The 15,132-nt window shown below is 39.6% G+C and overlaps 2 protein-coding genes across 2 annotated transcripts; one reads left to right on the top strand and one right to left on the bottom strand.

Moving 5' to 3' along the window:
* Window positions 1-377: 377 nt before the first annotated feature.
* Window positions 378-9,568, bottom strand: ca12 (carbonic anhydrase XII). The gene is made up of 9 exons (XM_070830503.1): window positions 9,505-9,568; window positions 9,176-9,196; window positions 6,323-6,502; window positions 5,007-5,149; window positions 2,426-2,521; window positions 2,277-2,340; window positions 2,021-2,178; window positions 1,697-1,827; window positions 378-1,029 (listed from the first exon to the last, which is right to left on the bottom strand). Exons 1-9 carry the CDS (start codon window positions 9,566-9,568, stop codon window positions 378-380), a joined length of 1,509 nt encoding a protein of 502 aa, XP_070686604.1.
* Window positions 9,569-11,111: 1,543 nt separating this feature from the next.
* On the top strand, window positions 11,112-14,623 carry LOC139201396 (kunitz-type serine protease inhibitor bitisilin-3). The gene is made up of 6 exons (XM_070830696.1): window positions 11,112-11,229; window positions 12,422-12,613; window positions 13,318-13,494; window positions 13,604-13,648; window positions 13,917-13,995; window positions 14,142-14,623. Exons 1-6 carry the CDS (start codon window positions 11,166-11,168, stop codon window positions 14,221-14,223), a joined length of 639 nt encoding a protein of 212 aa, XP_070686797.1. The 5' UTR covers window positions 11,112-11,165; the 3' UTR covers window positions 14,224-14,623.
* The last annotated feature ends 509 nt before the right edge of the window (window positions 14,624-15,132 follow it).

Consider the following 15,132-nt stretch of genomic DNA (forward strand, 5'->3'; position numbering starts at 1 on the left):
TATAGATTTCCAAGCATGAAATATATACTTTGTAGTGTTTTTTTTAAAGCATTGCATGGCAAGGAAATTTCAAGCACATTAGAAAAAGTAAATATGTCTCTTTTTTTTTTATTTTCATGCCAATTTTGAGATTTGCTGCATACAGCGCTGAGCACAGTCAGTGGTGATGCGTAGACACTTGCTTGCTTGCAACAATAACTGTATATTAACTCTTAAATCTCTCTTTCGGATAGAAATTGTGTTGTAAATATGTGCACATACTGGAGAGAATAATTTAACATTAAATACATCTGTGAGTAAGATTGGTTTGTGGGACAAACAACTGATGTCTGCTACAAAAAGTGACATAATTTGAGTCTCAACTATTTCAGGAATCTCTAGTCTTCCCACTCCATTGGCAAAAGCCAAGGATGTGGATAACCCTGGCTGTGCGGTTTCCTGGGAACAGTAGCAGGGGTGAGACTGCCATAGTTTGTCACTGGAACACTTTTCTTGATTGCAGTGGAGGTCTTCCGCTGAATCATCAAGGCTTTTGTTAGAGAGCGATCTAACTCAAACGCCTCATCTGTTGGTGGCCGTCCACGGAGAATATGTCTGATAGCGGGGAGGGCTAAGTCTGACTTACAGTCCAAGTAGCTCCTGAGGTTGAGCTCAGGGAAAATTGAATCTCTGAGAGCCTGAACCAGCTGGTTCTCAGTATGGGACTGTTTGAGCTGATGGAAAACTCTCTGCTCCAGGGAGCCATAGCATAGTGCGTCTTCAGCCAACCCTAGCTTTCCCACAGAGCGGTTGGCCTGGCTTTTCTTCCACAGGGATGGATTCAGCGTTGCTTGATTGTATTTGGCCAGAGTCTCACTCTTTTGGTTCTTGAGGTCTTTCTTCTTGCCAGCATGGAGCTTCTCTGTGCCGCCTGGTAGGAGCTGATAGAGCCCTTCATCAGCCAGGTCTGCTAGGTCGCCAACCAGCAGCTGTTGAACGATTCGCTTCCTCGTGAGTGGAGATGTGACTGTAAGAATACCGTGCAGTCCTCTGCCTGCATCAGACACACAGCCAATCACAGCTTGTTAAACATCCCCGTCTGTGGGATATTTCTTGGAACGACTTTAGGCCTTCACGCCCAGCATGCAAAAGCACTGCCTGAAGTGATGAAGTAAAAGCACAAGCCATCGCCTGCTAGATGCTGCGCATGAAAGCTAATAGCAGAGGATTCCACACTGCCGTGTCAAAACATATGTGCCATTAGAAAAAGCATAGCTCAGAGAGGGAAGCTTTGAAAATGAGGAAAACATGCACATTCATACCAGACTATATGGACCTAAATACCATACAGTGTGGTAAACCAGTCAACCACATAAAAGTAAGCCTTTAAAGACAAATTTGAGGGCTGCAGACTTTCTCAGTATGTCACAGGGATGGCTAATTTGTTGTGTCTAAAAAGATGGCCTACTTTCCCAGAAGCTCATCAAAGTCAATCAGCTTTTAAGATGATTAAGAAAGACATCGACATGAAAGCTCAACCACAAGCAGGTGATACCATACAAGTGTGACAGCCCTGTGCTTTGCAGAAGGAAACACGCCAATACATCATTCAAACCTGCCTTTTTGCCATTTTTAAAGCAGCGCCGTGGCCACGTCAGTTAACTGGCCTTTGCACTCATGCTCCAACAATAAAGCAAGCCCATTTTGAAGACCATACTTACCCTCCTTAAAAGATACCAGCACAGCTCTGCTGTCAGTGTGCTGTGGTTTCCTGTAGTTGTCATTCAGAGGCACAGGGGCTGAGTCCTGGGCATGTGAGGAGTAGAGGGTTGTTGCCAGGGCCAGAAACTAAGAAGACACAACAAAACAAAATCTTGTTACGCACACCAGTTTTTCCACACCACACCAGTTAAGCCAGTTTCCACACCAGTGAAGGTTAAATATATGGGGCTTGTCATGGTAAACTGTCTGAAAAATCAGGTTAACAGGCTTATTTATTCTAATATCAAATCTGTTTAAGTATTTAACACTGATGGAGCACCTGTTTGTGAGATATTGTGACATGATTCCTGAACAATGTCCAAAGGACACTTGGGTAGCATGGAGGAGTCGTCAGTGACCCATCGTAGCGATAATACTCATCCAAACGTGCAGGCAGCAGTGCTCTGATGTTGAAACCAGACACCTGCACTCTCTGATCTGTCAGTTGAAATAAACACAGACATTACTTGTAACTGTAACTTGTTATATTCAGTGTGTCAAAACTACAAAAGAAAAAATCACTACTTTAGACTCACCCCTGTATTTGATACCATTGATGAACTTCAAAAACTGTTCAAAAGCCGGATTGAACTCTCCGATCTGTATGACAAACACAATTATATGGTCCAGTTCCACAGAAATTCACACATCACTGTCCCCACCCACAGAGACCCTCATGTCTCACCTCAATCAGGACACCCAGCACAGCCAGGCCGTCAGATTTGTCTACAGCCATGGACATGTTGGGATACTTATCTGAATTGAAGTGCACAACGTGCATCTGTGAAAAAAAACAGAGAAAGAAGTCAAGACCCTGTGGAACAAACAAACCAAAAAGCAGTCAAAACCCTGAGATGATTGGTGAGAAAAATCTGATTTGTTTCTTTATTACATCCAAAGTGAAAAGTGAGCAGCAACAAAGACATCAGATAGTTGTAGAGAGAGCGGTTAATTTGCTGTAGATCAGTCACATATTTTTTGAAGACATTTTGGAATATGGTATATAAAGTAAGTAGTGAGGTGTATGGTTCCTTTCTTTGCAGTTTCTGTACAGACAGCACAAGGTGATGCAACACATGTTTTAACAGCAAGTGAATAAAGCAATTAGGAATTGGGAGAAATGGTGCCTCTAACACAGGACCCATAGCTAGTAAATGTTGAAAAAAATCTTCTTATTGGAAAAACTGGCACATGTGTTGAGACAACAAGAAGCACACTTGGAAAAATAGACATAATGCAAGTGAAAAAATGTTTTAATTACTGTTATTATTTAATGTTGTACAAATCTTGCCAATAAAGATTTAAGTGGAAAAAAAGGTCAAAACCTTATTTCAAAGTAGAATGACCTCATTGCTCTCATGCAGCTTTATTATTTAAACTAAATATTACTAAATGCATTATATGTATTATACTATACATTGTCTATATACTCCATATACTGTACATTGTCTTGTGTGAACACCATGTAGTGTATTTTCAGGGAGCATGCAGAAAAGATAGATCTTAGATCTTAATACCATCTCACCTCTTTAGATTTCTTTTAGATTTTCTTTTTATCAAAGCAAATTCGCTGCTAACTGTTGTGACTAGTTATAACAAGTGTTCTGTTCACTGTAGATGGTAATTGGGTTAATTGGGGGTATGATATTGGTGGAATAATATGGCCAAAACACATGAGAAACGCTGGTGTTTTGCTGACGGTATATTGTGTTGTGTGTATTCGCTGCTACAAAAAGGCATGTTAGTCATTCTGTCCAAATATGACAAAATTGAATTTACAGACTTTGCTCTATCTTAGGAATTAAGGTGAACATTTGCACTATTTCTGGGAAATGTTCAATTTCCCATCATTCCATCCCTCCAAAACAAGACGTCATCGGGGAACTGTGGTTCTGGAGTCTGGAGAGACTTGAAAAGAGTCTTCGACGTGTCCACTCAGAAACCCAGGTCAAACCACAGCACCTTATATGTGGCTGTGCTGCAACTGGGGCATGGTCACACAGGTTGTAACCATTTCAGCTTCTACCCACTGTAATTCAAACGATACCAAATTACATAAAAAAGTCTCCCATTTTTGTGTGTATCATAAAAGAGACTTGGATGCTTTTATACTTTACTGTCTGCTTTACTTCAAGAACCAAAGTAAATAGAGCAAACTACTGTGTCAAAACTGCTTACAGGGCCTGACACATTAAATAGCACAGACAGCCACTCCTTTCCAGAGGTGGTTGAAAACCAAAGCATAATAGCCTGGTACTCTAATCCCCTCAAACTCAGCAGAAATAAGCCACGCTGTCACACTGTACATACTGCAGCTGACTTAAAGTATGTCTTTGCTTTTAGCATGTGCAACTAGATGGTAAAATATGCTAATTTGGTGGCATGATTTATTTTGAAAAACAACTATGGCCTCAACTGTCCTCTCTTTATAATCTTAGTGGTTGAGATTTTAAAGGCTCACAACGTGTTAATTGTAAAAATGCCTAAGTCTCCTTAATTAGAATGCATTTTATACAAACCATTAATTGTACTTTACAGTCAGTTACACAATAGGCTATTTCTGAAACCGTTTGACTGGTGAGTAGATGTCAACTGAATGTCTGCCACAGTGTCAAGAAACTGGAGCAGCAATACGCAGATGCAGAGTGTTCGAGAGTTTCTTCAGCTTGGGTGGCATCTGTGAGCCTTGAAGGGTGTCAGTGGCTCTGATTCCTCTGCCAGTCAAATGGTACACATTTAAGTCATAAAGTATTAAATCATTTGTCTCATGCAAGAGATGCTGTCTCCCGACGCTGCATATAAGTGAAAGACCTCTTTAAATGAATGGACTGACCATTCGTTGACCTTTGCCACTGGTTTACCTAAGTAAATGTTCCAATACTACAGTCTAGAAATACTCCAGAATTCAACATTTTACTGAAGTAAAAGTACAGTAAGTGTTGTATTATCAGCAAAATGCATTCAAAGTATCAAAGTACTCAATAGTGCAAAATAGCACTATTCAGAGTGTCATATGTATCAATACATAACAATGCATCATATTGTATAAACTTTAACATGGAAAATCTTAATCTTCAAAGTAACAATTAACTATAACTGTCTGATAAGTAGCAAAAAGTACAATATTTGTCTCTGAAATGTAGTGGGGTAGAAGTATAAAGTAACAGATGATGTAAGTACCTTGAAATTGTTCTTGAAATTGGTACAGTACTAGACTAAATGTCTTGCTTACTTGGGTAGTAAGCAGTGCTGTTTGCTTTGTTTACCTCTGCTGCATACTGCTTACTGTTCACCCTGTGTTCAGAGCCCTCAGGTCTGCTGGAGGAGCCCCAGTGGAAATGGAGCTGAGCTGCAGTGTAACGATGAGGCAGGCCGGAGATATACATCTTAGAGGGCAGTGATATTTGCACTGTGGATCAAGAGACACGAAACCCCACCACACATACCAGCGCGGGGGTTACTTCAGTTAACATCAGGGGATCGAGAAACATCAACTTTAACTTCATCTAAACTGAGGAAGTCAGCGTGGCCCGCTCGGTGCTGTCAAGTTGTTTTTGCAAAAACTGTGTAGCTACGTTTAAGACACTTTACGTTGGAGTGATGTAGGAGCGCTTTCCACATGTCCCTCAGTGTATGACGAATGTTTACATGTGAAAAACCTCTTGTCAGCTGATTTCAGACACATGTCATGCTGATGATGCCACTCGGTTTGTGGTGTTCAGGCCCATCAGACATGCACGCGTAAGCATTTGTCTGGTCTCTGCACTCTAAAAGTTTACTTACACTGCATACATCACAGTTTACATCACATGTTAGAGCAAAAGGAATCAGTGGAATTTCTCATCTACAGCAACGTGTAACGTGTAAGAATCTGCAATGACAACGGCTCTGCATCTTGATGTTTACTGACGCAGTTAACCTCACTTTTGTCTGACTTTCTAATCTTCAAACAAAGAAGAATCATTCAACTATAATTTTGTAGCGTGACCATATTCTTCAGCTTAAGTCATCAACGTATTTGTTTTTGCTGTAGCACACAGGCATAGCTGTCTATGTTCTGATTGCTATATTTAGGAGTTAAATTTAAGACTATGTTATAAATAGATATATTAAACCGAAGCTGGTTTCTTTTGTTAAGACCTGTCGGACCCAGAAGAGGCAGCGCAGATGACTAATCTCAGCTCATATTTTCCCAGACTAAACATGGAGCTCTTGCTTTCGGTGAAAGGACAGTTAAGATAATAAGAGAGTGATTATGTAAAATTGCTGTGGCAGATGTAGAAAGAAGATCTTCCTATCATTTTCTTCAGGTTGACCCAGAAATTAGCTCTCTACAGCAGGAACAGACTCCTCTAGATTTATGTTAGACTGTTTCTAATGAATACATTTACTAGTTCGTCACTTTGATTTGAAGAATTTTAGATCCTAAGACAAAGTGTGCACTTTATTTGTTCATAAATTTTGCTTAGTTTCATACATATGTTTGTTACCTGCAACAAAATGAGTTCAAAATACACACTTAATTATACGTACTTTGCCGTATTATGATTTTTTTTCTATAACATTGATGATTTATACTCACCAGAATGTCCATTGTTTCCAAGGGTAAGCTGCTCATTGGGCGACAGGTTGTAGTTTTGAACCTCAATTGGCCTTAAAGTTGGGTCGAACCTTAGCAGCTCTGACTTGATGTCTATTGGAGACTGGAAAGTTCCACCACAATATGGATAATGCTTGGACCAGTGCTGTTCTCCGTCTAGCCCTGCAACAGCATCGCTGTAAGTTACTATTACCAATAAAATACATTTGAGAGTTGTCTGCACCTTAATGTAGCCCAGACTTTAACTATTTAAATATGCTGTACAGTGGAGCGACATATATTCTAGGAATACGCTGCATAACTTTTAAAATGTTAAACTTTCATTTTAAAGTGCAAAGAAGCAAACTGCGTGCCCCAATTTTACGCTGAACATGTGATGGCTCCAGAGAGGGCCAGGGCTTGTCCTTAGCTACTGAAGATTTTTATCTGTAATCAAAATGAAGTATTATTATCTATGCACAAGGCGGCATGGGAGAGGCCAGTGGCTTCGCTCTTGGCCCTTTCTTAAGAAGCAAGAGTGAGAACAAGGCTGTTGTCTGCGGGGAGAGCCAGTGAGAACGCTGTCTCTCTCCAAATGAGAGGTTTCTATAAAGCACAGGCCACCGAAAATGGCCACATTTGCAGATCGAGTCATGCAGTTTACAAAGTGACCTCAGCTGCATGAGGGTGTCTTTCAATAGCGTGTCTGCGTGTCTGTGCTGGCCTTGGAACTAATACAAAAGGCAAGGAAATGTTAATGAGAAGAGAAAATCAGGAAGCTTGCTTTCTGATATTTTCATTCAGTGTACTAAGGATCCATACCGAGCTTTATACTGAGCAAACATGATGCTCAGTATAAAGCGAATGCACCCTATCAAATCTGAAGTAAAATTTCTGTAGCGGAAAAGAAAACACCAACAAAAAGCCCTGAATGTAACAGTGCTCTCATCACTTCTGTATACTTGCCACTAATTCATTATCTGTCCAGAACTCATCTAAAATTCCACCATTCACCAGATGCCAGCTGACTGCAGTTAAATATGAATGATGCACCATGAGGCCTGCCCCTACCCCAACTGTCAGTTACCAGACAAATGTGGATTGATTGCACAAGACTTGCCAAAAGGCATCCAGTGGAGCTGTGAAATCACTGAATACTTGTTTGAAGCAAAACTCAAAGTTCAATCGAGGCAAACCCTCCCTTTAATAAAAAGAAAGATTTTCTGATGGCTATAATTACTCAGTGTCTACTTCATTTGCTGTTTTAATTAGACCCAGTCTGCCCTATAATAATGGCCTTCAGTGGCCTTTGGTGGGCCCTTGGCGGTCCTTGGTAGAACATACATATGTGTGGGTAAGTGAAAACAAAATATGAGGCCATTTCATAGTTATGCAAAAGTAATGTTAGATAAGAAGATTTATATAAGCCATTAATTCTGTAGAGTAAACTGTTAAATATGACACCAGTGGTCAAAGTAGAAAAAAACTTTTCTTTCTTTCTTTTCCTCCCATGCTAAGGTTTACTGTTTTGCCCTGTGCCAGAGGGTGGAGTGTTGAGGTGGACATAAATCGTCTGACTCAGCTGTGACCCCATCAACAGAAAGTGCTACCAGCCCTCCAGACTACTGACTACTATGACAAGGCCTCTTGAGGGTTTGACTGTAACTGAGGATGAAATCCACCACGCTGCACTCAGGAGGCCTCAGGGTTTTTTTTTTCTTTTTCTATACTACATAGTTCTGCATTGCAAAACATTGCACTCATTCTTCATTTTGTTATTATCAAAATAACACAGCTTTCTTGAGGTATAATGCTTTGTATATATTTTTGGAAGATTAAAGTTTTTTGGCCATATTTACTTTGGCAAGTAGCATATTTTGCTACATTATTGAGGTATCCACTTAACTGACTCATAAATTAGAAATTTTCTTATCTAATTTTCCATTATTTGTTTAGGTGTTCTTTGTATTGTCCAAATTTTCTCACGTAAGAAACAGCAGTGTATCCACAATCCCAAAGAGGCCATTTTCTACCATTAATGTCAAATCAATACTATTATCAAAACCAGGGTGGATTATCCTCTCTCAGAGGTCCAAATTATGCAAGTATAATGTCCTCATACTGGAAGCTTATTTCTTATTCACCTGCGTGAAAGAATTTGTGCACTATGGCGTATATCTTAGACAGACTGCAGTAGGTTTGTAAAATGAGTCTGGTTGTCAAAAGTGTGTAATATTTCTTCAAAAAATGGATGTGGTTATTAAAAAAAATTATATTGCACTTCACTTGACTACTTTTTTTTTTTTCAGATTTAGTCCCTGAATGCAACGCACTTTTGAGAATCTGTGACACAATGACAAGAGGTCATGCTCTGAACACAGTTTATGTAAGAGATAGTCATGGTGCCCATGGTCTTTAAGGCATGAAACAAAAGCAGTCAGCCACATGCAGAGTCTGAAATGAACTCTGCAATTACATGAGGTGACAGAGGGGATGTCAGCGCTGGGTGTCTTTAGGGGTCAGAGAAGGGTCACAGAGAGTTTCTTCCACTTGTTTTGAAAGTACATCAGTAAAAACTTTTATCATATTTGTCCCACTATATGGTATAACCAGTTCAAAACACTGCTGTGGGGGAAATACAACAATAAAATCTTCCCTGACTCAGTTATTGCCAATCAGAGAGTTGCATCAAATTGAATTCTAACACTTTAACACTGGATTAAGAGTAGAACACCAGTGTGAGTGAGTACGACATACAGATGTGGGATTAGAAATGGAGAAATGGAAACATGGAAAAAATATATCTACACCTGATCTACCATTGAAATTATATGAGGAAAATATTATCACACTTACCATTGTACGTCCATTTGGCACCTGGAACAGACAGAACAAATTATTTCGCCCCACTGTAAATTAAAATATATTACTGTACAATGATATGACATATATTTTCCCACAAGATTACAGGATAGGCATTTCACAAATGAAACAAAAACAAATTATTTGAGGTAAGATGTCCAATATATTACTTCACCCTCCTCCTCAGAAAGGGCACCTGCAGGTTGGATGGTGACACCTGCCATGAAGCATCCTTTCTGCACAAGACCCTGAAATGGCCCAAATGTTTTTTTTTTTCTTCCCTCTTCCTGCTGATAACTTTTCGCACTCATCGAAGATCTTACCATGCAGCACAGCGGGGAAAGTCAGCTGCAGCAGAAGGATGGGTGTGAAGCTCACGAAGTGCATCCTGATCCCCTCAGCCCTCCCTCGTGTGGTAGCCTGATGTTAACCCGGTGCACAGCAGCAGCTTGGAGCACCAGCCTTCAAACCGGCTTTTATACCCATGTTGTCAGCTTCATTGTAGCTCGCACTGACGTCAGAGCAACAACAAAAACCAGCCTCCAGAGTCATCTGGTCACCGGAGAGTGACAGCACCACAGCGGCGACCGCATCCGAGAGAAGTCACTCATTTCGGACTCGAGCTGCCGGCGAACGACGGATGCGTCAAAGGCACCGGAGTCACACAGCAATGACGACCAAGTAAAGACAGGTGAGGTGTGAGGGCTGCACAAAACAGACCTGCACACCGCTATCAACCTGTTCGTGCTTTTCACTATCATAGATAACAATCAGTAACATTATGGAAGCACGGTTGGGTCAAAGTTTTATATAAAAGCCTGGCTTTCAAACTACTATACGACCCTGTTACAGTGCACACAGAGACTCTGCAGACAATACTGCAAAATGCATGTGAGATGGGTTTCCTTTGCTCCTTCGTTCTGCAAGTTTAAAGGTTGTTTAATTGCACAGGCGCCCACTGTCACTGTCCAGGAGGTTACATGGAAGAGTTGATATTATGGCTGGCACACACACACAAAGTGAATGAATGAATGAATGAATGAATGAATGAATGAATGCATAAATGTTGAAGAAAAAAAAAAATCAATAAGAATGGCTACTTTAACAGCACACACACCCATGCATAAACTGTCCTTCAAACCATTATAATCTAAAAATAAATGTTATGTCTTACTCTTTTAAAGCCCCCCTACTCTCAAAAATGTGCTTTGCTTATTGTTTCTTTATTGGATGTCTGAGTTTCGCTGTGCAGAAAGATGTACGCATGTGCAGAGTTTGACACAGAAATCTGTTTTCTCATTCATCAGCTGAAGGGGAATTTTTTTACTCTGTGCCTTTAAACTGAATTTAAGAAGATACTTGATATTGTGACATCACAGCTATAGTTTGGAAGCCAAGCGCGGTCCAACATGCAATGAAGTGTGAGATAAAAACTCGAAACCTCTGGTGCACATAACCTGAGTGGGAGACATGTTGTTTCAGCAGTTAAACTTTTCAAACAAAGAATATTTATAAAGCTGACGTGAGCCAAAATGACAAAATAAGAGGATAGAGTTCCTCCCTGATGTGACCCTGTGACAGGGGGATTTAACTCACTCTCTAAATGCTTTCTAATGAAGCTTTCTGCAAAAGGTTAGTCTCAACGTGTTCCATAAATTTACAAAAATTACCAATTTAACGGTGTAACTCTCAATCAATATGCTGACGGCCTCAGTATATGTGTAATGGTATCACCTGCTACTGTATATGGAGCTCGCAATAACTGGCTACGCCCTTGTATGAAAAATCCGAACACCGAAGTCTTAACTGTAGTAAAGGCTCTAAAAAGAGGAAGATGCCTTTCCTTGTCACTAGCCTTTGTTTCGATTGAAGGTGTCACCATTGGGGAAATGTTGGTCCAAAGGTCAGCAGTGACAACCCGCTCCCACTGTAGTTTACAACGCTCACTCATTACAGGAAAGACGACACAAAGACAAGCAGCACGATGAAGCACCTGTTGTTTTTGGGGATTGCTTTCGCTGTCTTCCACATCAGCCACTCCACGGCAGGTATATCAAACTATTTTCTTCTTGAATTGCAGCTAATGTAAAACCTTAACAAAAGCTCAGTTAACAGACCCGAGGTTAACTTGTCAGAATGGGCCAGGGCCATTAGCACATGGGCTCATCTTTAGAAAACATGAGGCGTTGGTCTTGTGCGTTACTGCTATTTAAACTATACCTATTAAGATATGGTGCTTTACATATCTTGTCTCTAATGTTATGTTTCTACTTAGGTGTAATGTTTCAGTTTCACTCAAACTGAATCTGAGATAAAGCTTCACCTTGAGTCCTTTCAGAGCAACATGGCGGTTACATTGGCGGCGGACGATAGAAACTGTAGGCTGAGTCATATACAGTTAGTTAGTGATAGCTGCTTTTTTGTGCAGTAATAGTAAAGTTTATTCAGTTCAATCAGAAATCAATAGACTGGATGGCAGATCATTATATGAGTCTAGACTGCATCTCTCAGCAGGATATAATTGTCTTTTACCTTTTTTCCTGACTTAATGTTCGTGTTGTAAGTTGCAACTTAGGCCAACAATGATTGTCTTTAGCTGTGACCAAAAAAAGAAAGGATGGTATTTACTGTATCTTCACTCTCCCTGGAAATGTTATTTACACACTGCTAATGATTGTGCTAAGCTGACTGGACATTTCGTTCCTCTATAATTCCAAACTTTTAAGCGTTGAGATCATTTCTGTCTGAGCCTGAACACAATGAACTGAAATTATGTCAACCTGTAACTTTGTCTCACCTCACAGCTGAGCAAATGATTTGAGGGGGGCAGCAAATTTTGAGCATCTAAGAATATCTACTTAGTTCGTTTACTTCCAAAATCAAGTGCATTTTGGGTTTCATCTTGAAAGAACCGTTTGAAACAACTTCCCTTCTGTGAAAACTATGAAGGGCGGGAGGACTGAAAATGCACCGTAAAACACACTTTTTATTGCTGTCATAAAAAGAGGGAGTGGGCCTCTGGTGATGAGGTAAGTTAAACATTAGTTATGTGATCACAGATATCTGCTGATGATTTCAGCTCAAACACCTGTCATACACCAACTGTGCAACAGTCACCTTTCCAGCTTACTCTGTGACCAATAGTTGCTCTAACAAAATACTGCATATCAACTGTTTTTAATCCAGAGCACCACCTTTTGTAAATAAAACTAATTTATTTTTATTTTTATCATCCAACAGATTTCTGTAATCTGCCCTATGATGAAGGACAAGGCTCAAGCTTTCAATTTGCTCTGCATTACGATGCCGAAAAAGATCAGTGCAGTCCTTTCCTATACAAAGGCCAAGGAGGAAACGCCAACCGTTTTGAAGATGAAAGGGAGTGCATAAGAAACTGTTCCATCCATTTCGACAGTATCTACCCCTTAGATGGTAAGAACATTTTATACACTTATAGTAAAAGAAGATTAATGTAACGATTCACCTTGGTTCAACACTAACTCTATTTTAAACATGCAAAATGTCTACTGCAACTTCAAAGACCTCTACCTGTGGCTTTTTTTTAAAAAAAAAAAACTGTCCTCCTACCTGGCTGTTGGACTTTGGACCGTGAACCTGCTAATGAAGGAGAGTTTTATGGCCAAAAGAGCCATGAAAGGACACGCTACATCATCACGAAGCCTCCCACAGAGAGAGAGGGGCCTTCTTAACATTTGCCTCAAGCAGAATTTAGCCTTCAGCCTCTTACGTGTGAATAGGAGCGTGTTCATTATTTGACTGTAAAATTTACATTATCAATGCCAATGCTATTGTGTCAATTTGATAGACCCAAACCATTTTTAGCTTTCAGAACATTTTTTCACATGTAATGAGAGATAATGAGCTTTGAGTATTAGCAATACGCCACCAAGTGGTGAAAGAGCAGGACTGCTTGTGACAGACAAAAGTGTCAATGAATACACCTGGGGCTTTTACTAACTGCCTGATATTGTTGTAAATCATCTAATACTCTGCTGTATGAATAGCAGAGCAGTTTATATGAGATCACATTTATTAGTGTTAGTACTAAACTGCAAACACTGCTGTGAATATACTTGTAATGATGATAATGAGGATGGTGCCTTTTGTCTTCACAGCCACTAAAGCTTGCCACTTCAAAAAGGCCGTTGGTATCTGTAGTGGACAGTTTTTGAATTACTACTATGATTCTGTTCACGACAAATGCAAAAGATTCTTTTGGTCTGGATGCGTCGGAAATGGTAACAGATTTGCCGACCTTAACAGCTGCAACGCCACCTGTGCTGGCATCCACGGTGAGCACAAGTCTGTCTCTTATGTACGCAGTCATTGACAATCCTGTGTGTTAGAGTATCAAAATATCATGTTATCTAATATGTTAATGTCGATTGTTTTGGTTCTAAGATGACGGTGATGAACCGGAGGAGCAGGACTCAGACACTCCTATTGGTCAGTGGACATAGAATGAACGCACAGTCGTTATTTGCAATATACGTTTAATTCTTTGTTATCTTAAAAATGACAACATAGACAGAGTGGATCCCTCTTTCAGCTGAGTTTGCTTTAGTCCAAACTGGTTTTTACACTTTTTACATCAGATTCTAAATGGCTGTAACTATCTGCATAAAACTGTTGTTATATACTTTGTGTAAATTGTGGTATTTCATCTATTTACATGAATCCTGCTCATCTGTAACACTGTTGTCCTCTTTACCAGCAATCATCTGTGGGGTTTTGATTGCTGTCATTCTTGCTGCTGTCCTCATAACTGTGATTGTCCTGACTGTTAAATCAGGGTAAGATCATTTTCCTGTATCTTTAGTTTTACATAAATAATGATGAAAGAATGACGAGAACACTAAAACTAAAGAGCAATAGCATCACTCACAGTTAATGACTACTCTGCTTTAATCGCCTTAATATTTTCTATGTACTCCTTTAGAAAAAAGAAGAAATCATCGGGGAAAAATAGAGACCCCCAGTCTGAGTCACACCTCCAGGACAAAGGGATCGAAATGTCATAGAAAACGCCATCACCTCGATAGCAACATGTGTTGACTTTTTACCAGCTTGGTTTTGTATTATAACTCTACGAGACTTGATGCCAAACATATCAGCTGATGACAGTTAAGTCAGCTTTTTTGTACTGACATATGTACTATGATAGCAAACAATTACTATTTTGTTTGATTTTCTTTTTTGTTTCACCTCTACAACATTTGCAAAGTAATGTTTCTTAAGTTGTATTTTTCCCTTGGAGCTTTATCCTATATGTTTTATGCAATCTCTGATAATAAATAAATCTGAGTAGTCACGGTGTAATCAAAAGAAACCAAAGCTGAAATGATTAGTCAAATCCAGCAACCATTTAGATAATTGAAACTCCCTTTGTTTCAACTTGTCAGTTGTGAGGAAATCCTGCTTTTCTTGAACTGAATATATTTGGGATTTTGAGTTTTGACTGGACAAAATAAGCAATTTGAGATCCAGGAAATTGTGAAAGAGTTTTTTTTCACACAAATTTCAGACACATTATAACCAAACAATTAGTTCAGTAAAACAGTGGGCACATTAATTATTAAGGGAAATCATTGTCAATTGAAGCCCTAAAGACACACTCTCATCACTCTGGATGAAGAACTGCACCATCAATTGGCTCAACTATTTGCTGAAAACAGTCTGAAGTCTTCTGAATACACGTGCCAGTTCAAAACCCAACACATAACCTATATTTAGAGTTGTTTTGTACGGTGATGCCCACTGCACACTCTTGTTTTATGTTTTCCTTCTCAGCATTTGTGAATCTTTTGTTTTAGGCTGCAAAGATCTCACCATAAAACTGTCAAAAACAACCTTTCACATTTTCTTGCTTTATTTTACAATGTACGGCTGTAATTAACTGATCTTGCTTTTTATTTGGGATATAAAATATT

The sequence above is a fragment of the Pempheris klunzingeri genome, chromosome 5 (assembly GCF_042242105.1).
Source record: "Pempheris klunzingeri isolate RE-2024b chromosome 5, fPemKlu1.hap1, whole genome shotgun sequence".
NCBI lineage: Eukaryota > Metazoa > Chordata > Actinopteri > Acropomatiformes > Pempheridae > Pempheris > Pempheris klunzingeri.